We start from the raw sequence: 22613 nt of genomic DNA, 5'->3' as shown, positions 1-22613 counted from the left end.
GCTCCAAAAAGTCCACAATACTCCATGCCATGGCACCAGCCTGCCACTGACTCTGGACTCCTACTCGTCCACTCATTCAGCAAGCAAATAACGCCTGTTGTATGCCAGGTTTCGTGCCAGGCGCCGGGTTCTACTCTCACCTCTGCCACCCACTGCCGCAGGCAAGTGTCACCAGTTTCTTTGCTAGTAAAAGGGGGCTGCAGACACTACACTGCCGGGCTTGACTCAATCTTCCCGCCGGGCTTGCAGCGGAGCGCTGAGTTGGGATCCAGATCCTGCCGGCCGCCTTCTCTCTTCTCTGGCCGTCAGTAGGGTTTCCAGCGTTAGCAAATAAAAATACTGGACACCCAGTTAAATTCGAATTTCAGATAAACATTAATTTTATCTAATAAAATGTACCAAATATTGCATGAACATACTCGTAGGAAAAAAATTATTCACCGTTTTTCTGAAATTCGAATTTAACCGGGCGGTCCTGTATTATTTCTGGCCTTGGAGCACTGATTGCCCCTCTCTTGGGCTGCAAACACCCGGCCCTAAAACGGGCGATCATTTGGTCCTCAAGGCCTGCTCGGAGCTGACAGCCGGGAAGTCCCGATTTCAGGTCACTTTCCCGTAGCTTTCGCAAAGAAAACCCGTAACCCACCCAGGCTGGGGCGCAGCTCTGCCTCTTGACCCCGCCCTTAACGGGAAGCCCTGCCCACATGTCGCGAGAGCCGCGCGGCCCCGAAAGCTCTGAGGCGGAAGTGAGACGCCGGAAGCGGCCGTTGCCATGGATCCTGAGGAGGACTGGCTGGTGGAATCCTTGCGCTTGTAAAGCATGCGGGGTTGGGAGACGGGAGCTGGGTCCGAATCTGGCCTGGCGGGCGGATGGGTGCAGGTGGAGGCACGTTGCAGATCCTGGTGCACAGTGGGCCAGCTGTGGCCTCGGGGCTCGCGGCGGCGGAGGACTCCGCCTGGGCCTAGGCCCCCATCTTTAGGAAATGGCTCCTTCCTGCGTGCGCGTGTTGTGAGATTACTAGTGAGAGCCTGGCTTGTGAAGAAGCAGTGCCCAGTTAGTTTGCGCCAGCCTCTGAGTTCAGCTCAGAACACAAATGACCTAATTGATTCTCATGTCAACCTTGGGAGTTCAGTTCTGAGTTCAGCTCAGAACACAGATGACCTCATTGATTCCTCATGTCAACCTTGGGAAATCTGGGTACCCTGGGAGGTCCACACATGAGGACAGAGGCTCAGGGACATCAACAGACTGGCCTGGTCCCAGAAACAGGGAGTAAAATGCGAAGCAAACTCGGTCCCACGTCTTCCTGACTCCAGAGCTTGGGCCACTGAACCATGCGGCTGCCATCTTGGAGTTATCTGAGCTGTGAAGTGCTGTGCATCGTGTGATTTTATGTCCCTTTTGTGCAGGTACCAGGATTTCTATGCATTCGACCTCTCAGGAGCCACTCGAGTCCTTGAATGGATTGATGACAAAGGTGGTATACCTTCTTGGCCCTGAAGGAGAGGGAATTTCACTCCTGAGCTGGGTTTCAGGAGCTAAGCCTAGAGGGACCCAACCCACTCTTCTGGGCACCTGAGAGTCACTTGTAGCAATTTGATGCCCCATCAGCACTAATATTCCTTTTATTAAGATCTTTGACCGGGAGCAGTGGTTCACGCCTGTAATCCCAGCATTTTGGGAGGCCGAGGTGGGCAGATCACCTGAGGTCAGGAGATCGAGACCAGTCTGGCCAACATGGTGAAACCCCGTCTCTACTAAAAATACAAAAATTAGCTGGGCGAGGCTGCACCATCAGCCTCTCCTGGGGAGGCTGAGGCAGAAGAATCACTTGAACCCAGGAGGTGGAGGTTGCAGTGAGCCAAGATCATGACACTGCATTCCAGTGTGGCTTACAGTGAGACTGTCTAAAAAAAAAAAAAAAATCTTCAGGCTGGGCACTTCGGGAGGCTGAGGTAGCGGGCAGACTGCTTGATTCCAGGAGTTTGAGACCAACCTGAGCAAGGAAACCCTGTCTCTACAAAAATTACAAAAATTAGCCGAGCATGGTGGCCCACGCCTATAATTTCAGCTACTCCGAAGGCTGTGATGGGAGGATCACTTGAGCCTGGGAGGTTGAGGCTGCAGTGAGCTGTGATCAGACCACTGCACTCCAGCCTGGCTGACCCGGCGAGACCTTGTCTGAAAAAAAAAGAAAACCAGATACTCAATTCCTCCATACAAGGCTGCACACTGAAGGAATGTATCCTTACTTTGGGGGATTGGGTGGAGTTTATAGACCTATCCATGGTCTGCAATCTTTCTAACAATTTGTCACAGCTACCTCTGCTTCTTTTTCCAGGAGTCTTTGTTGCTGGCTATGAAAGCCTGAAAAAGAATGAAATTCTTCATCTGAAATTACCGCTCAGACTTTCTGTAAAGGAAAACAAGGTAACTTGAAATATAAATGCTGAGTATGTCGACATTTATTTATTTATTAAATATTTGTGGTGCTCCTGTTATCTACCATGTATTGTCCTGGATACTGGAAAGACAGCAAGCGCTAGGCCTGCCCTTTTAGTCTAATAGAGGGAGGCAGATATGCACAGAGATCAATGCTGTAGAATGTCTCGTGGTTTACAGAGGGCTATCAGAGGAAGAGGTGGGTTATACTTTATCAGAAATAGATTTAGGGAGTGATTAAGGATATAGAGGGCAGTTGAAATGCTCAGAGTGGTTCAAGTCACCTAGTGAATGTGTGGTATGTAAGGAGTGAGGAGAATATAGTGAGGACAGAAACTCAGGGAACACATTTAAAGGATGAGTACAGGAAGATGAACCCCCAAAGAATACTAAGAAAGAATAGCCTCTGAGGTAGGGGAATCTCAGGAAAGGTCAATGTTTCTGAAGCCAAGAGAAGAGAACTTCTCAAGAAGAAAAGAGTTAGTAGCTGTCTAGAATTCCAATAAAATCATTCAGATGAGGAATTGAAGGCCAGGCACAGTGGCTCACGCCTGTAATCCCAGCACTTTGGGAGGCCGAAGTTGGGCGGATCACAAGGTCAGGAGTTCGGGACCACCCTGACCAACATGGTGAAACCCCATCTCTACTAAAAATACAAAAATTAGCCAGGTGTGGTGGCGTGCGCCTGTAATCACAGCTACTCAGGAGGCTGAGGCAGGAGAATCGCTTGAACCTGGGAGGTGGAGGTTGTAGTGAGCTGAGATCGTGCCATTGCACTCCAGCCTGGGCAGCAGAGCAAGACTCTATCTCAAAAACAAAACAAAACAAAAATCATTCAGATGAGGAATTGAAGAGTTCATTCATAGACTGGCAATTGGGAAGCTCCTGGTGACCTCTGCTACAGGATTTTTGCTGGTGGTGGTTAAGCCCAAAGACTAAAAATGAAGAGGAAGCAGAGTCAGGAAATGTAGGGAGGGAAGAAGCTAAAGCAGCAACTAGTTGGAAACACAGATCTGAGGGAAGGTTTCCTAAACACAGAGGCTTGAGCAGAGTTACAAGTTGTGGGAAAGTAACCCTCGAAGAGGGAGAGGGTGAAAATGAGGGAATATCACAGGGAACATGCTCCTGCTTCCAGGAATAGAAGATGAGGATAGATCAGGAGTCCAGGGGATGCTATTAGTAATCAGAGGACAAGGGAGGAGTGAGGCATACAGGCAGATGACCTTGTAGGGCCACGTAGGGGCAGGAATTGGAGTGTTTGCTCCTGAATTCCTTTTTGTGTGAGATAAGGGCTTGCTCTGTCACCCAGGCTGGAGTGCATTGGTGCGATCCTGGCTCACTACAGCCTCAACCTCCCATGCTCAAGTGATCCTCCCGCCTCAGCCTCCCGAGTAGCTGGGACTACAGGCATGCACCACCATGCTTGGCGAATTGTTAATTTTTTTTGTAGAGATGAGGTCTCGCAATGTTGGCCAGGCTGGTCTCGAACACCTGGCTTCAAGTGATCCACCTGCCTCGGCCTCCCAAAGTGCTGGGATTACTGGCATGAGCCATCACTCCTGGCCCCACATTTCTTTTTTTTTTTTTTTTTTTTGAGACAGGATCTCACTCTGTCACCTAGGCTGTAGTGCAGTGGCGTGATCTCAGCTCACTGCAATGTCTGCCTCCTGGGCTCAAGCCATCCTCCCACTTCAGGATCCCAAGTAGTTGGGACCACAGGCATGTGCCACCACACCAGGTTAGCTTTTGTATTTTTTGGTAGAGACAGAATCTTGCCAGGTTACCCAGGCTGGTCTCGAACTCCTGAGCTCAAGCAATCCTCCTGCCTCCCAAAGTGCTGGGATTGCAGGTGTGAACCACTGCACCTGGCCTTTTTTGTTTTGTTTTGTTTTTAAATTATTTAATGAAATAAGAAACAATCCGAGCGCGGTGGCTCATGCCTGTAATCCCAGCACTTTGGGAGCAGGAGACTGAGGTGGGCAGATCACTTGAGGCCAGAAGTTCAAGACCAGCCTGGCCAACATGGTGAAACGCCATCTCTATTAAAAATAAAAAAAATTCGGCCAGGCACATGGCTCACGCCTGTAATCCCAACAGTTTGGGAGGCTGAGGCGGGCGGATCATGAGGTCAGGAGTTTGAGACCAGCCTGGCCAATGTGGTGAAACCCCATCTCTACTAATAATACAAAAATTAGCCGGGTGTGGTAGCATGCCTGTAGTCCCAGCTACGCGGGAGGCTGAGGCAGAAGAATCGCTTGAACCCGGGAGGTGGAGGTTGCAGTGAGCCAAGATCACACCACTGCATCCAGCCTGGGTGACAGAGCAAGACTCTGTCTCAAAAAAAAAAAAAGAAAAAAAAAAATTAGCTGGGTGTGGTGGTATATGCCTTTAATCCCAGCTACTCAAGGGTGGCTGAGGCACCAGAGAATCCCTTAAACCCAGGAGGCAGAGGTTGCAGTAACCTGAGATGGCGTCACTGCACTCCAGCCTAGGTAACAGAGTGACACTCTGTCTCCCAAAAATAAGTAAATAAATTTATCTTAGGGCATCACCATGGTATGAAGTTGGGTCGAATTGTTTAGAATAGAAGAGGCTGAGAGGCTAGACAAGGACATAGAAAAACACTGCTCAGCCTGGGAGAGGCTAGATCCCATGCAGATGTGGCCCAGTTTTTATCATAGCCTGAGGACCACCCTACCAGGGCCATTAGGAGTGCTGGCTAAAATGCATATTCCTAGCATACTTCCCAAACATACTGAATTAGAATCTCAAGAGAGAAAGCTCAGGAAAAATGCCAAGTTTGTAGATTGACATGGTGGCTCACGCCTATAATCCCAGCACTTTTTGAAGCTGAGGCAGCAGACTGCTTGATACCAGGAGTTCAAGTCCAGCCTGGACAACATGGCAAGTCTGTCTCTTCACAAAATTTAAAAAGTTAAAAAAGACCAGGCATGGTGGGTCATGCCTGTAATCTCAGCACTTTGGGAGGCTGAGGCAGGCGGATCACCTAAGGTTGGGAGCTCAAGACCAGCCTGGGCAACTTGGCGAAAACCCATCTCTACTAAAAATACAAAAATTAAATGGGTGTGGTGGTGCACACCTGCAGTCCCAGCTACTCAGGAGGCTGAGGCAGGAGAATAGCTTAAACTGGGGAGACGGAGGTTGCAGTGAGCTGAGATCACGCCACTGCCCTCCAGCCTGGGGTACAGAGTGACACTCTCTGTCTCAAAAAAAAGTTTAAAAAAAAAAAAAAGCCAAATTTGTACTCATAAAACCCAGAGGCTACAGAAGCTATCATCTTCCCCATCTCCAGTCAGGCTCACTTCTCACAGCGAGGCTCAGTCTGGGTGAACCCCTGACTCAAGCCTGACTGGAGATGGGGAAGATGATAGCTTCTGTAGCCTCTGGGTTTTATGAGTACAAATTTGGCTTTTTTTTTTTTTTAAACTTTTTTTTGAGACAGAGAGTGTCACTCTGTACCCCAGGCTGGAGGGCAGTGGCGTGATCTCAGCTCACTGCAACCTCCGTCTCCCCAGTTTAAGCTATTCTCCTGCCTCAGCCTCCTGAGTAGCTGGGACTGCAGGTGTGCACCACCACACCCATTTAATTTTTGTATTTTTAGTAGAGATGGGTTTTCGCCAAGTTGCCCAGGCTGGTCTTGAGCTCCCAACCTTAGGTGATCCGCCTGCCTCAGCCTCCCAAAGTGCTGAGATTACAGGCATGACCCACCATGCCTGGTCTTTTTTAACTTTTTAAATTTTGTGAAGAGACAGACTTGCCATGTTGTCCAGGCTGGACTTGAACTCCTGGTATCAAGCAGTCTGCTGCCTCAGCTTCAAAAAGTGCTGGGATTATAGGCGTGAGCCACCATGTCAATCTACAAACTTGGCATTTTTCCTGAGGTATTAAGTTGTGAATTTGAACCAAAGTCTCTCTAGCCCAAGTCCATACTGTTGGCCACTAGCCTCTACTATCTCCATGTAAGGAACGAGAAGCAAGGGAAAAGGAGGTGGCCTGCTCACCACCAGGTTTGCCTTGTTTCTTCTATGGCCACCTCCTTTTCCCTTGCCTCTCGTTCCTTACATGGAGATAGTAGAGGCTAGTGGCCAACAGTATGGACTTGGGCTAGAGAGACTTTGGTTCAAATTCACAACTTAATACCTGCATGACCTTAGAAAAGTGGCTGAAGCTCCTTGTGCCTTAATTGTGTCATTTGTACAATAGGGATAATTACAGTACCTGTATCATAGAAGGTTGTAAGAATTAAATGTGATAAAGCCCTAAACACTGCACCTGACACAGTGAACACTGATAAGTTGTCATTGTTAATTTTTATTGTTAGAGGAATCCACCTGGTTTCCAGCAGGAGAATGGAGGGAGAAATGGGGATGTGTCCACTGCTTTCTTTGATGAAGCTGTTAAGCTTCTCTGGCTTCTCTAGGAAGGCCTGGAGTATAATGCTTGTGCTGTAGTAAAAGGGGCTAGTGAAAGGCTAGAAGGGTTTTGGATGTGCAAAGGAAAAAGGAAGCTGTATGTGTAGGCAGCTGAGACCAACATTGCCAAATACCAGCACACCAACGCCCTGTCACCAGCTGAGTGGCTTCCATGGCCTCCTGCCAGGCTGGGACCTGACTCCTCACTTAAGAGTTCCTCTGAAATGTTCATTTGAAGAACTGGCTCTGATTGGCTACTCCTTTGTATTGTAGGGCTTATTCCCAGAAAGAGATTTCAAAGTGCGCCATGGAGGATTTTCAGACAGGTCTATCTTTGATCTAAAGCACGTGCCACATACCAGGTATGGTCAATTCTGTGATCCAGACCATCCACGCAGGATGGGATGCCTGAGGGGTATTCTGCCTCCTCGTCTCCATTCCCACCCCCTCAGCACACGGGCACATGTGAGTACACAAGTGCGTGCACACAGATACGCCCAGATTTAGAATACAAAGAAACCACTGCTGTGGCTTCATAGCCCCCCAGAACCCTTTGACTATTTTAAGAAATAGGTCTACCAGAGTTGCTCCAGGGAATAGAAACGGGACAGAAGGATGCTCTTCTGTTGCTCTTGGGTGATAATTGCTTAGTTGGGAGAGGCTAAGAGTCTCTGGGTCAGGTTGTGTTTGGCCCCATACTGGTGTCCTCTCTAGGTTACCATCATGACACATGGAAGCTTAGGCTCAGTCTCCCTAAAGTGGACTGAGCCTGCCTCTTATCTGTGAAGTGAGGGTGGTTGGCCTTGATGATCTTGCAGTAAGATTTCCTGATACGGGAAGTGGAGTCCCAAGCTAAGTGGGCTGGAGAGGGGAAGGGACCTGTGTGGATAAGCTCCCCATGGTCTGGACTGATTTTCTGTTTATTCTGAATAGATTGCTGGTGACTAGTGGCCTTCCAGGTTGTTATCTGCAGGTGTGGCAAGTTGCAGAGGACAGTGGTGAGTGAATTTGACTTGATGGGGTTTGGGGTTCTAGGAAAGTGTGACTCATACACTCCTGTCCCCTAATCTGAGCCAGTTAAGAAGTAGACCCAGGCTAGGGACAGTCTCATGCCTGTAATCCTAGCACTTTGGGAAGCTGAGCTGGGTGGATCACTTGAGTTCAGGAGTTCAAGACCACCCTGTACAACATGGTGAAACCCATTTCTATTACAAATAAAAAAAATTAGTCGGGCGTGGTGGTGGGCACCTGTAATCCCAGCTACTGGGGAGGCTGAGGCAGGAGAATCGCTTGAACCCGGGAGGTGGAGATTGCAGTGAGCCGAGATCATGCCACTGCACTCCAGCCTGGGCAACAAGAGCAAAACTCTGTCTCCAAAAAAAAAAAAAGAAGTAGACTCAGAGCCAGGTGCAGTATCTACTTTAATGCAGACAAGATGAATTAGCAACCACGACATGACATCCAAGCCCCAAATGGAGCTTCCTGTAACCTGCTCCTGGAATTGAGTTCATCCAGAGAACTACTGTCCCTAGGCAGGGGCAGTGGCAAGGGCAGAGCTAAGGCTGCTCAAGTGAGCTCACCTCTTTGGCAGCATTAAGCATATATTAAGAGAAGCCTCAGATGTAGAATACAGAGAGGAGAACCTGCCTGTTAACCTAGCGGGTGGAGACAACCAAATAAAAACTAAAACTTGGCTGGGTGCGGTGACTCATGCCTGTAACCCCAGCACTTTGGGAGGCCGAGGTAGGTGGGTCGCCTGACCAGGAGTTTGAGCCCAGCCTGAGCAACGTGGCGAAACCCCATCTCTACTAAAAATACAAAAAAATTAGCTGGGCATGAGGGTACACATCTATAATTCCAGCTACTCGGGAGGCTGAGGCAGGAGAATTGCTTGAACCTGAGAGGTGGAGGCTGCAGTAAGCTGAGATTGTGCCACTGGACTCCAGCCTGGGCAACAGAGTGAGACTCTGTCTCAAAAAAACAAAAGAACCAAAACAAAACTTGACTCAAAGCCAAGGATGTTCCATTCAGTGTAAAAAAGATGTGGACTTTCTTGTCCACCTTACAAGACAATGACATCTGTAACGTGACCTGTACTTGCTAGGCTTTAGCAAGTCACTCGAGGTCATGGAACACGTTTTTGAAGAAATAACATCAGTTCATGAATTCTGTACCTGTGACTTGTCGCTGAAGGTGTGACATCAGCAGCGTGTTCATTCCTTTTCTTCTACCTGTTCTCCACAAAAATATAAAAAGCCAGAATTGCTTTTTGGGTTTTCAGATGGCATTATCTTCTATTTGCAAAAAACAGTTTATAAGACAAATAATAAAGAAATTGAAATGTTTCTGATGGTTTCAAAAATGTAAACATGAGTCAGAGTGGTTATGTCTCAACATCATCTCTTGCCAACCAGCAGCTCCTTTTCTTTCTTGACCTTCTAAATGTACAGGGGATGACAGCTGGCTGGCCTGTCATGTTTCAAACCTTCATTAAAGTTCTGGATTTTAGCCTCTTTTCGTTTTCCCCTAGATGTCATTAAAGCTGTCAGCACCATTGGTGTGCATGAGAAAGAGGAGAGTCTCTGGCCTAGGGTGGCTGTCTTCACCTCAATGGCACCTAGAGTCCTCCATGGGGCGAGACTCCGCAGTCTGCAGGTCGTTGATCTGGAATCCCGGAAGACCACGTACACCTCAGGTATTGTGGTACTTTGCCCCTTGCTGGCTGCTCCAGCTGGCATCACCCCCCAGCCCAACTCAGCCACTATGGAAACTGAGTTCAACCCTGTGTGCCAGGTGTTGGGGATACAAGGTGAATAAGAGGTGAGCCCTGGCCTCAAAAGGCTCCCATGCTGGGGCAGGATTAGGCAGTCCCAGGGACCAGCACCCAACCAGCCGAGCAGACAATGGCAAGATGAGTGGGAAGGGAGATGTGATTTATTCTGCCTGGGACTGGTGGAAAGGGACCTGTGACCAGCCAGCCCTGCCAGATTGCCAGATCCATCTGCTTTCAGCTGCTTGTCTCCTTTGCTCTTGGTCTTCCAGATGTCAGTGACAGTGAGGAGCTGAGTAGCCTGCAGGTCCTAGATGCAGACACCTTTGCCTTCTGCTGTGCTTCGGGCCGGCTGGGGCTTGTTGACACCCGCCAGAAGTGGGCACCGTTGGAGAATCGCAGCCCTGGCCCTGGGTCTGGTGGAGAGAGATGGTGTGCCGAAGTTGGGAGCAGGGGCCAGGGCCCTGGGCCCAGCATTGCCAGCCTTGGCTCAGATGGGCATCTTTGTCTTCTTGACCCCCGGGATCTCTGCCATCCTGTGAGCTCAGTCCAGTGCCCAGTATCCATACCTAGCCCTGACCCAGAGCTGCTACGAGTGACTTGGGCCCCAAGCCTGAAGAATTGCTTGGCCATCTCAGGTACTACCGAGCAGGATTTTGTCTGTTATCTGATCTCTTTCTTTCAGGGGACTGCTGCGTGCTCAGGAAGGAGCCTCCAGCAACATGATAAACCTGACTCCAGAAGTTAAAGTTGCTCACAGAGAAATTCGAACTCTCCAGGTTCTTCAGTGGCAGGCCTTTTCCCCCACTGGCTACTAAACTTCCACACACTGGCAGCAGGCCTTTCCTAGCCTAGCAGGAATTCAGGTCTTAGGTTGGTGGAGGGGCCTGCAGACAGTAAGACACTGAGACAGACATAGGGCTGGGTCAGAAAGAAGAGGGGACAGTGGCTAACATGGTGAAACCCTGTCTCTACTAAAAATACAAAAAATTAGCTGGGCACGGTGGCGGGCGCCTGTAGTCCCAGCTACTCGGGAGGCTGAGGCAGGAGAATGGTGTGAACCTGGGAGGCGGAGCTTGCAGTGAGCTGAGATTGCGCCACGGCACTCCAGCCTGGGCGACAGAGAGAGACTCCGTCCCAAAAAGAAAAAAAAAAAAAGAGAAGCGGGGACAGGACCTCAAGGGTACTTCTCAGCCTACTTACCTTTTGAAATGTAGCAAGCTGGCCAGGCGCGGTGGCTCACGCCTATAATCCCAGCACTTTGGGAGGTCGAGGCAGGTGGATCACAAGGTCAGGAGATCGAGACCATCCTGGCCAACATGGTGAAACCCTGTCTCTACTAAAATAAAAAAAATTAGCCAGGTGTGATGGTGCACACCTGTAGTCCCAGCTACTCGGGAGCCTGAGGCAGGGGAATCACTTGAACCCGGGAGTCGGAGGTTGCAGTCAGCTGACATCACGCCACTTTGCTCCAGACTGGCGACAGAGCAACACTCTGCCTCAAAAAAAAAAAAAAAGTAGTAAGCCAGTTAGGTCAGCAGGCTCCTGGGTCTGGTCTGGTGGCATTTAGTTGCTTGGGTACTTAATGTGGGTATCTAAAAGCCAACAGGAAGGATCTGTTGAGACAGGTGGGGGTTGAAAAAAATCATTGAGAGCAAGAAAGGATGATTAGAAATGCCAGGATCCAGAAAGAATAGAAAAGCCAAGCTCAGGTAGAGGGGCTGGCTCTTCAGTAACAGGAAGATGGCAGGATGGGATGAGTGTGCGTGCAGCTAGATTGTGCAGGGACGTGAGGGTATTTCTCTCCAAAGGCTTCTGTTTCCCTCACTGAGTAGGAGACAAGGCCATCTGCTGAGAGGGACCCAGAGGTAGGGGATTGGAATCTGGGGCAACTTGCAAAGGTTTGAAGAAGTCTCTTAAGCCTCAGTTTCCTGGGGAAAATAACAGTATCTGTGTCACACAGTTCTGAGGATTAAAAGAGGTAATACTTGTCCAGAATTAGCCTTCAAGCCTCACACGTAACAGGTGCACAACGATGCCCATGGTTACATGCCCCAGGGAGTCATCAGCTGCCAACACTGAGGGCAGATGCTACTTGCCCATGGTTAGCCTTTAAGTGCCTTGATTCCTCATCCAATAGCCTGTTTTGGTACCACAGAGCAAATTATTAAAAGTATTTTAGGGGCTGGGTGCAGTGGCTCATGCCTGTAATCCTAGCACCTTGGGAGGCTGAGATGGGAGGATTGTTTGAGGCCAGGAGTTCAAGACCAGCCTGGTCAACGTGGTGAAACCCCATCGCTATTAAAAAAAGAAAGAAAATTATTTTAAAATAAAATTAGGGATCCATTGTCAAGCCTCTCTTTTCTATATTCTCAGGTTTTGATGGTACAGTCCAGGTCTATGATGCCACATCTTGGAAGGGAACGCAGAGCCAAGTAGAACCTCTCTTCACTCACAGAGGTCACGTCTTCCTAGATGGAAGCGGGACGGACCCTGCTCCTTTGGTCACCACCCACACCTGGCACCCCTGCAGACCAAGGACTTTGTTATCAGCAACAAATGATGCCTCTTTGCATGTGTGGGATTGGGTGGACCTTTGTGCCCCCTGCTGACACCAGCATCTTTCCATCCAGGCCTCTAGAAAGGGGAGGAGCTGCTGTAGTAGCAAGGCTACTGATGTAGGACTCAAGTGACTGCCAATCCCTGTTACCAGCTGTGTGGCCTTGGGCAAGTACACCAGCGTCACTTAGCCTCAGGTTCCTTATCTGTAAAATGAGGATAGTAAGAACTACCTCGTAGTGATATTGTGAAGGTTAGAAGAAATGCATGGTGTAACTACTTAGTAGCTACTGTTACATCTAGGAGTGTAAAATGGCAGTGTTTTGTCCCTGTCTTCACACTAGCATAGGAAGAATCGAAAGAGCTAACAAACATGCTTTGTGAATTTTTTTAAAGAAAAAAATGTAGAGGGGCCAATAAACATAAAAAAATCCCAGCCCTAGTAGCAATTAAGGAAATAGCAAAACAAGATTTCTGCTCATCTTGAGTGGTTCTCATGGGTACACAGGTGCACTTTCCCACACTTGTCCCCCAAGTGACTAGGTTCAAGGGACATTTGCTTTTGGTGGCCCCACAAACATTTCCTTTTGAGGGCCCATAGTGAATATTAAAGTGTGCTGGACATGGTGGCTCATACCTGTAATCCCAGCACTTTTGGAGGCTGAGGTGGGCAGATTGCTTGAGCTGAGGAGTAGACCAGCCTGGGCAACATAGCAAGATCCTGTCCCTTAAAAAAAAAAAAAAATTGGCTGGGCATGGTGGCTCATGCCTGTAATCCCAGCAATGTAGGCAGCCAAGAAAGGTGGATTACTTGAGTCCAAGAGTTCGAGACCAGACTGAGTAACATGGTGAAACCCTGTCTCTACTAAAAATAGAAAAATTAGCTGGGTGTGGTGGTGTGAGCCTGTAGTCCCAGCTACTCAAGAGGCTGAGGTGGGAGGATTGCCTGAGCCTGGCAGGTGGAGTTTTCAGTGAGCTGTGATCATGCCACTGTATTCCAGCCTGGGCAACAGAGACCCTGTCACATACACACACACACAATAGGTGATAAGGTTAAATAAGTTGTTCACTCTGTCAGCATCTATTAAGCCCTTCCCATGTGCAACACTAACTACATGCTAGAAATACATAAATGAGAGGCTTCCTAAGGTGGCTGAATTATTATTATTATTATTATTATTATTATTATTATTATTTTTGTAGAAATGGAGTCTTGCTCTGTCGCCCAGGCTTGCGTGCAGTGGCGTGATCTCGGCTCACTGCAACCTCCACCTCCTGGGTTCAAGCAATTCTCCTGCCTTAGCCTCCCAAATAGCTGGGACTACAGGTGCATGCTGCCACACCCAGCTAATTTCTTTTGTATTTTAGTAGAGACAGGGTTTCACCGTGTTGCCCAGGCTGGTCTCAAACTCTTGAGCTCAGGCAATCCACCCACCTTGGCCTCCCAAAGTGCTAGGATAACAGGTGTGAGCCACCGTGCCCGGCCAAAGGTAATTCTTAAAGAAAAAAAGAATGTCATGCCACAGCCCATCAGTGACTTTTGACAGATATTTGAGTAAGCTCTTTTCCAAAAACACGACTCATGACTTAATCAGATTATTTCACGAATCTAATTGGTATACTCATAGTATGTGTAAATTGTGCTTTGTTTTGCAATTCTAGAAAGTTGTGGGAAAAAAGTTTAAACACACAAAAAGAACCATTTTCAGAGGTAGAAACTGTATTCCATTTATTTCTAAATCCCATTTGTTCTGTACATGAGTCCTTCCAGGGTCTCTGTTCGGCTCTTAGAGAGAGGCTCAAATCCACAGGAACCCGTTGGCCTACACGTAGACTCTTCCCCAGGATCTGGAGACCCCAGCCCTGAGGACACCTGAGCATAGACAGGAACTAGTGCGCTTGAAGAAGGTGACAGAGAGGTAAGCTCTCCAACTAGGACACTTCTTAATGCCACGGTTCCTAGTTACTGCTCTGGACATATACAGAAAAGGCTTTTTGTACTTCATTATTCTGGCTCACAACCTTCTAGACCCAGTCTCACATTTTTAGGATACAGTATGAGCTGTAAGGCTCTACTGCAAGCGCTGTTGCGCATTTAAAGCAATCCTGCCACACAAATTCTACTTAGATTGAATTGTAAAATTGCTGGTTTTGTAGACCAAAACAGCAATCTTGTAAGGTTCAACCCAATACATTGAGAGGAGGAGTAAGTTATGGTTAAAAAGCCAACCTCTAGTGTTGGAACTATTCTCCTTTCCCTTCCTCCAAAGGATTAAGTATATAGAATGCTTTCCTCTCAATTGATGCCAAGTCAATCCTAAGAAAAGGCATTTGGGGAAATGTAGACATGTTCTGAGCCCCAGTCCTCTCAGAGAACAATAGACCTTTATGATTTCCTTTAGTTAATAAACCCATGTCTAGCTGCCAGGTGCTTAGAACAGCCCACAGCTGACCCAACCATCATTAACATCATCAGTGCAGTAGTGCAGAGCCGCCTCTGTCCTTGAGGGAGGGTCTCAGAGACAAGAATCTCACCCCATTGCCAAACTGAAAGTTAAGGCACAGAATCACAGTGAAGACTCACTGAGATGGTGACATAATCAAATTCAGAAGTAGTCTCTGAAGACTCTGGAAACTGACTTGTCTCAACAGCACAAATAAGAAAACCCTGACTGCTATTTCATAAGCCAAGTGAGTGTTTAGTGAGAGAGAGAAAAGTCTGTCAGACTGAAATCTTAATTTTCTCTTTATCTCATGTGAGTGAAGTGGTAGAGAATCAAGGGCAAGACAAACCCTTTCTTGGGATAGATTTCCTACTGTTTTCAGCCTCAATGCTTTAAAAACATTTCTTCTACATTTAGGGAACATTTAGAGTCTCCCATGTGGGTTCTCTGATGTGCACTAAAATGTGAACTATTGTTGAATCACCTCCCACATTCACTACATTCATAGGGGCTTTTTTCTTTTCTTTTCTTTCTTGAGATGGAGTCTTGCTCTGTCACCAGGTTGGGATGCAGTGGTACGATCTCGGCTCACTGTAACCTACGACTTCCTGGTTCAAGCAATTCTCCTGCCTCAGCCTCCCAAGTAGCTGTAATTACAGGCACACACCACCATGTCCGGCTAATTTTTGTATTTTTGGTAGAGACGGGGTTTCACCATGTTGGTCAGAATGGTGTTAATCTCCTGACCTTGCAGTTCACCCACCTTGGCCTCCCGAAGTGCTGGGATTACAGGTGTGAGCCACCGCGCCCAGCCAGGGGTTTTCTCCTGTGTGAATTTGCTGCTGTATAATGAGACTTGAGCTCTGATTAAAGCTTTTCCCACATTCCCCGCATTTACAGGATCTCCAGTGTGAATTCATAGGTGGGTAATGAGGTTTGAGTGGTCACTGAAACCTTTCCCACATTCCAGATAGGGTTTCTCTCCTGTGTGGATCCTTTGATGGCTGGTGGGGGTGGAGCTCTTTCTGAACTTTTTTGCACACTCTGGGCACTGGAAGGGTTTCTCACCAGTGTGCATTCGCCAGTGTACACTGAGGTGTGAGCTACTGATGAAACTTTTTCCACACTCACTACACTTACGAGGTTTCTCTCCTGTATGGATTCTCTGGTGTGTAATGAGGCTTGAGCTCTGGGTAAAGCTCTTCCAGCACTCTCCACATTTGTAGGGCTTCTTCCCAATGTGGATTCTCTAGTGTGCTGTAAGGTTAGAATGATCACTGAAGCCTTTCCCACATTCAAAGTACCCAGATTTATCAGATCCCTTAAATTCCAACAAAATGACAGCCCCACCAGGGAGGGGAAGGTCATCTTAAGGATGAGAAATTCATCCCTCTAATAATCTAAGGTTGACTCTAGTTTTAATTTGGGGTTTTCCATGTTTATTTTTTCTATTAACCAGGCTAAGTGATAATTAATTGTAGTTAAAATTCAGGTCAAGCATGGTGGTTCATGTCTGTAATCCCAGTACTTTGGGAGGCTGCGGTGGGAGGATGGCTTGAGTCCAGGAGGAGTTCGAGATCAGCCTGGGCAACATGGTGAGCCCCTGTCTCTAAAAAACAGAAAAGAAAAAGAAAAAGATTTTTATTAAAAAAACCTAAATAAATTCAAATAGAAATTTAAAGATAGATCAGGCACAGTGGCTCAGACCTGTAATCCCAGCACTTTGTGGGGGCCAAGGCGGGTGGATCACCTGAGGTTAGTAGTGCAAGACCAGCCTGGCTAACATGGTGAAACCCTGTCTCTACTAAAAATACAAAAATTAGACAGGCATGGTGGTGGCGCGCCTATAATCCTCGCTACTCGGGAGGGTGAGGCAGGAGAATTGCTTGAACCTGGGAGGTAAAGGCTGCAGTGAACCAAGATTGTGCCACTGCACTCCAGCCTGGGACTCCGTCTCAAAAAAAAAAAAGAAACAGAAATTTAAAGATAAAATCATAAACACTCACAATTCAGTTATACCTTTTTTCAAGGTAACTAAAGTTCAAACTTAGGGGAACAGGCTTTCCTGAGTGCCACCTGCTTCTCTGTTCTTTTCCCTACTCCTGTGCTTTCCACACCACAGAATAGTAAACTGGGAGCACTGAGCACCTGGTTCCCCTCTCAGCCCTTGCCCAGTGCTGGCTTGTCCGAGTTTAGAATCCCAGGGCTGACTTTGTTGGTGGAATGCTAGCTCCTACTCATTTCCCACCTGCGCTGGATGTTTTCTGAATCTCCTTGAAGTCCTGGAGAACTTCATTCCAAAGCTCTTCACTTTTCTGCAGCCTTGTGACCCCATCTGGCTGGGGAACTGGAAGTCCTGTTCAAGGAAAAGCAGGAGGGGACATCATCATAATTATAATGATAATAATGAAAACTAACATTTGCCGAGTGCTAATACTGTGTCAGGATCCTCATAATAGCCCAAGGAGGTAGAAACCATCATATGTCCACTGTCCAGATGAGAAAATGGAGGCTAAGGGTGTTTAACGAGGTTGCCCAAGAACAACAAGCCTTTTAAATGGCAGACTGTTGTATATAATCTATGCAGTGTTCACATCTATGGAACACTTTATTTTAAATTATTTTAATAATAACATTATTATTTTTCAACTGAGTCTGGGTCTCACTCTGTTGCCCAGGCTGGAATGCAGTGGCATGATCACAGCTCACTGCAGCCTCCAACTCCCGGGCTCAAGTGATTCTCCTGCCCCAGCCTCCCGAGCAGCTGGGACTACAGGCATGCGCCACCATGCCTGGCTTATAGGGCACTTTAGATGGAAACAAATGACTGGAACTTTTAACTCCTACCTTTCTCTCCTCTGTTCCTGTAATGTCGTTACTAAAGGCAGGAAGGGAGACTCCTTGGCTATAGGCAGAGCAAGAGCCTCAAAGTGGTCTTTGTGAGCCACCCTGGACTACTGGTTCAGTAGAGGGTTGAGTCAAGCAATATTTGAGGACAGGATATAAACAGTATTCCCTTAAAGTTGCCACCAATTTTTCCCCAAATGAGGCCATTCCAGACCTAAATTAGTCATAGCAGAGCCAGGACAATAATCACATCTGATTCTGAGCCTGAATGCTTCCCACAGGACTGCACTGCTCCCACTGCTCTGAGGTCCACTGTGGGGGAGAGATGCCACTGGGATTCTACCTCAAGGCCTGGGGACCAAGGCTCCAGGATTCTTCTTGAGACTCCACTACTTCATTACCATCCCACCACATTTTCTAGTGCTATGCCCTGGTTCCCTTTGGAATCCTCTCAATCCTGAAGACGGCCTCCTACCACCTCTAAGGCATCAAAGGTGTTAGCAAGTGCCCAAGCACTCATCAGGGCATCCATCTCATCATAGAAGGCACTGGTGCCTGGTGTGTAGGTGCTCCTGGCTTTGCAGTAGTTGGTCAGGAGGTTTTTGAACCGATAGCAACATTGCTCTGGGGTTCACATGAAGCCATGCTCTTGTAGCTGCTCAGCCATAATCTGGTACACCTGGTGGTTTCAATGGCTGATGCGGAGTTTTTCATGGATCCAGGCCTCTGAGAATTCCCAGAAAAACCTTGGTTTCCTTGTATCCCCAGTGCACTTTTGCCACGTTCTCATCCTCCAGGACCTGCCACTCCAGCTAGCTCCAGGTCTTGGCTTTCTCCAGATTAGCACCTGGCCAGACTTGACTCTCACCCCAGCCACTGAGCAGTCTTTCACATTCTCCTTTTCTCCAGAATGTGAAGATCTAGACTCTGTGGGTTTTCCTCCTACTCCATGTGGGAGTTCATTTTGGGCCTATGGATTGGAAAATCTGTTTGCAGGCACACAAAAGGGAGATGTAATGGTTTGGTAAATCTAATTCCAACCATTTTATGTGCCAGGGAGAAGAGAGAGTAATTTTTTTTTTTTTTTTTGAGATAGAGTCTCACTGTGACACCCAAGCTGGGGTGCAATGCACAATCTCGGCTCACTGCAACCTCCGTCTCCTGGATTCAAGCGATTCTCCAGCCTCAGCCTCTCGAGTAGCTGGGATTACAGGTATGCGATGTCATGCCTGGCTAATTTTTGTATTTTTAGTAGAGACAGGGTTTCACCATGTTGGCCAGGCTGGTCTTGAACTCCTGATCTTAGGTGATCCGCCTGCCTCAGCCTCCCAAAGTGCTGGGATTACAGGCATGAACCACCGGCCCAGCTGATAGTAATTTTTTTTTTTAAAGTCTGAGGGGGTTCTTGGGAAAGCTCAGTGAAAAGAACAATTAGAAAAAAAATTCAGGCCCAAATGCACAACTATGTATCTGTGTTCACCTATCTTAAATAAAATTCAGACACATACCTAAACTGACCATCTCCCTAAAATGAGCTTTCCTTTCTGGGTCAAGAAACTCATCCTTGGTGAAACTGACTATGGTATTGGCTTTCTTTTGAGTAAGATTTGAGGAAAAAATAGATTTGAAACATTCAACCCAGGGGGAAAGGGTGGGAGCAAGGGGGTGAGGGATAAAAGACTACACACTGGGTACAGACTGAGGGATAAAAGACTGCACATTGGGGCCCTGCGGTGGCTCAGGCCTGTAATCCCCGCACTTTGCGAGGCTGAGGCAGGCAGATCAGGAGTTCAAGACCAGCCTGGCCAACATGGTGAAACCCCATCTCTACTTAAAAAAAATACAAAAATTAGCTGGGCGTGGTGGCACATCTCTGTAATCCCAGCTACTCGGGAAGCTGAAGCAGGAGAATCACTTGAACCCGGAAGGCAGACATTGCAGTGAGCCAAGATTGTACCACTCCACTCCAGCCTGGGTGATGGAGTGAGACTCAGTCTCAAACAAAAAGAAAAAAAAAAAGACTACACATTGGGTACAGACTTGATGGATAAAAAAGACTACCCTTGGGTGATGGGTGCACCAAAATCTCAGAAGTCACCATTGAACTTTTCCACGTACCCAAACATCACTTGTTCCCCAAAAACTACTGAAATAAAAGTTTAAAAAAAATAAATAAGAACAGACATAGGGGAAAAGAAAAGAAAATTCAACCTGAAAAAGGTCTGGAGTACAGAAACTCGATAGCTAACTTTGACTATGGGAAAAAAAAAAAAGGCATTCTTACCCAGCGTGACCTCATTTTCAGAATTCTGCCGAGTTATTTCTAGGTGGTTCTTCTGTCCAGATTCTGGATCCCTCCATGCTCCTAGGAGATATATACAGCCGAATCACCAGGTGTGGCTAACTCCTGAGGAAACATAACACTCCCTCTCAAACACATGGCCTCGGAACAAAATGCCTCTCTAATGCCTCAATCAGGGCAAGTGACAAAACAGAAGAAACGAAACAGTGATTATTTTAGCTCTTAAATGCAATAAAGGGGGCAGGAGGAGAGAGAGAAAAGAAACAAGCTGACATTTATTAAACACCTATACACTGAGCCAGAAGCTTCTCAGACTTGCCCAGAGTTACAGAGCGAGTCCAGGGTGTGCCTGGGAATTCAACTCAAGGCTGTTGGACTCTGAAGCTTTTGGTTTTTGTTTTTTTTCCTCCACTACACAATACTGCATGCCATGTGAGCAATATCCCGACACAGAATGAAGTAACGAGTATCTTTAAGGCAAACAAGCACATCACTAGAATCTGATGATTTCAGGGTCAAAGAAAAGAATAATTTTAATGTAATCCCTCATTACCACAGCCGTGGCACTGGCCTCATATGGGTAAGGAGATTTGGGCAAACTTTTGCAGGCTGATGAAATTTTGGAGCCTAAATTTTAAATTTCTGGGCCTCCCTGCTGGGTAAAATTCTTTCGGAATTTCTGAGTGGCTTTAGTTGGTTGCAGGAGCCCCACTCTGGTAGTAAAAGGTGACCTGAAGGGGGTTGGGGGCTAGGGGAGGGAGAGCATTACAAGAAATACCTAATGTAGACGATGGGTTGATGGGTGCAGCAAACCACCATGACACGTATAAACCTACGTAACAAACCTGCACGTTCTGCACATGTACCCCAAAACTTAAAAGTATAATTAAAAATATAGAGAAAAATTTAAAAATATATAATCCGTAAAGACAAATGACTTAATAGTTTTCCCAAAAGGAGAAAACTGAGCTGTGCCTCAAGAGTTATATTTCTATTTAAAAAAAAAGAGAGAGAAAAGGTGACCTGTATAAGAGAAATGGCTGACTCACCTGGGAGTTGCTCACTATCTCCTCGCCACCCTGCTCTTCTCTGCAGGAATTCTCAGAGCCAGAAGATCAGTGGTAACAACACACTTCAGCTGGGGGAAGAAAAAGGAGGCATTAGAGTACATGGCTCTCGGCTCCTATTGGGGACTAGCCCAACTGGGTTCAGACACAGAACAGCCTTTCCTCCTCCTCTTAGTATCTGCTTTGTCCTATCAAAGGAAGGTTGGTGAAAAACCAAAATGAAACATTTCTAAGATGGAAGTTTTAGGTCTTCCTCTCCATATCCATCTAGGTACTGACTGTCAGGGTTTTATGATTTTGTTTTTCAGGTTTTTTGTTTTTTGTGTTTTTTTTTGAGACAGGGCCTCCCTTTGTCACCCAGGCTGGAGTGCAGTGGCACGATCTTGGCCTCAACCTCCTAGGCTCAGGTGATCCTCCCACTTCAGCCTTCCTGAGTAGCTGGGACTACAGGTGCCTGCCACCATGCCCAGCTAATTTTTTTTTTTTTTATTTTCAGAGCAGACAGAGTTTCACCATATTGCCCAGGTTCATCTCGAACTCCTGGGCTCAAGCAATCCATCCACCTCGGCTTCCAAAGTACTGGAATTACAAGCACGAGCCACCACAACTGGCCTTGTTTTTCAGTTTTGATAAACACCTGAGTCATCTAAATTGGTTTGGGGACACTGAACTGTTTTAAGGATTACTGCACCTTAGTTTAACCCTACCCTTTGCCCTTCCCACCAACCAGACCTAAAATCTGTCTCCAACTGTAACCTACTGGGGCCAGTAATCTCTGACTCACATAAGGAAATGTGCCACAGGCTCCCCTATGTTGTTTTACAAAACATGCCAACCGAGGTCCTTCTTCACTTTGGAGGTGCCCATTTAGGATCTCAGAGATTCATACAGTCAGCCTGAGCTCCACATACCAATCTTCCAAGTAGAAGGGAGCTGTACCTTCTACCCCACTTTCTGCACTCAGAGAGTACTTCTATGCCCTCCCCACAGAAGGGTACTTCCTTCCTCCCCACGCTGCTACTACTTCTTTTTTTTTTTAATCTGATTTTGGACTTTTTTTTTCTTCTAAGCTAAACATCTTTCAGTACAGGTAAGAAGGCTGGCATCACATCTGGGAAATGCCTTAACAGATATCTAAGGAGTTACTGCACATTAAGTTGGTAACAACACACTTCGGTTTCAATGCCTACATAATCTCCCCTTGATGCTCTTCAGTAGAGGCGAGGTTCTTGTCTGTAGATCAAATAAATCACAGTATTAGGAAAAAACATAACAGCAAATTTGGAAGTATAATCAATTTAAGGAGAAGCAAAGGAAAAGACTTAGTAATGGGGCATTATTGTCTACACCTAGAGGATACATTATCTGAAAGCTTAAGAAAGCCCTTATCTTAGGAACCTGAAGCTGAGGATAATCTCAAGTTCACTTAGTGCCAGTCACTTTAGTTTTTAAAAAAATTTAACTTAAACCCCAGCCTAGGCAACATGGCGAAACCCAATCTCTACTAAAAATACAAAAATTAGCCAGGCATGGTGGTGTGTGCCTACAGTCCCAGCTAGTTGTGAGGCTGAGGTGGGAGGATTGCTTGAACCTGGGAGGCAGGGGTTGTAGTGAGCCAAGAATGCACCACTGCACTCCAGCCTGGGTAACAGAGCAAGACTCTTGAAAAAAAAAAAAAAAAAAATTACCTCTTCTTATTGTGTCTTTTTCCTTGTAAGACATTAACTAAAAGTTATTGGTAGTAAATG

At 47.0% G+C, this 22613-nt stretch overlaps 2 protein-coding genes across 11 annotated transcripts in view; one reads left to right on the top strand and one right to left on the bottom strand.

The window, feature by feature from the left end:
* The first annotated feature begins 727 nt into the window (after nucleotides 1-727).
* Nucleotides 728-16628, top strand: LOC105464716 (WD repeat domain 73). The gene is made up of 8 exons (XM_011712747.2): nucleotides 728-813; nucleotides 1411-1478; nucleotides 2343-2431; nucleotides 7150-7238; nucleotides 7810-7874; nucleotides 9407-9571; nucleotides 9919-10284; nucleotides 12023-16628. Exons 1-8 carry the CDS (start codon nucleotides 773-775, stop codon nucleotides 12256-12258), a joined length of 1119 nt encoding a protein of 372 aa, XP_011711049.2. The 5' UTR covers nucleotides 728-772; the 3' UTR covers nucleotides 12259-16628.
* Nucleotides 7236-22613, bottom strand: part of LOC105464718 (zinc finger and SCAN domain containing 2) — a 55913-nt gene continuing 40535 nt past the window's right edge. For 4 of the 10 annotated variants that reach the window (XR_011626217.1, XR_011626221.1, XR_003014117.2 and 1 more), the window contains 4 exons: nucleotides 20848-20936; nucleotides 19781-19903; nucleotides 16898-17005; nucleotides 14939-16258 (listed from right to left, as the gene is read on the bottom strand). The gene's annotated coding sequence lies outside the window, so the exon portion shown is untranslated. Of the gene's footprint in view, nucleotides 9108-12847; nucleotides 12933-13907; nucleotides 14079-14938; nucleotides 16259-16897; nucleotides 17006-19780; nucleotides 19904-20847; nucleotides 20937-22613 lie in introns of those variants that run through there. The other 6 variants (XR_011626222.1, XR_011626224.1, XR_011626223.1 and 3 more) reach the window with 4 other exon arrangements.

The sequence above is a fragment of the Macaca nemestrina genome, chromosome 7 (genome assembly GCF_043159975.1).
Source record: "Macaca nemestrina isolate mMacNem1 chromosome 7, mMacNem.hap1, whole genome shotgun sequence".
In the NCBI taxonomy this organism is placed as follows: Eukaryota; Metazoa; Chordata; class Mammalia; order Primates; family Cercopithecidae; genus Macaca; species Macaca nemestrina.
This window is presented reverse-complemented; position numbering and strand designations above follow the sequence as displayed.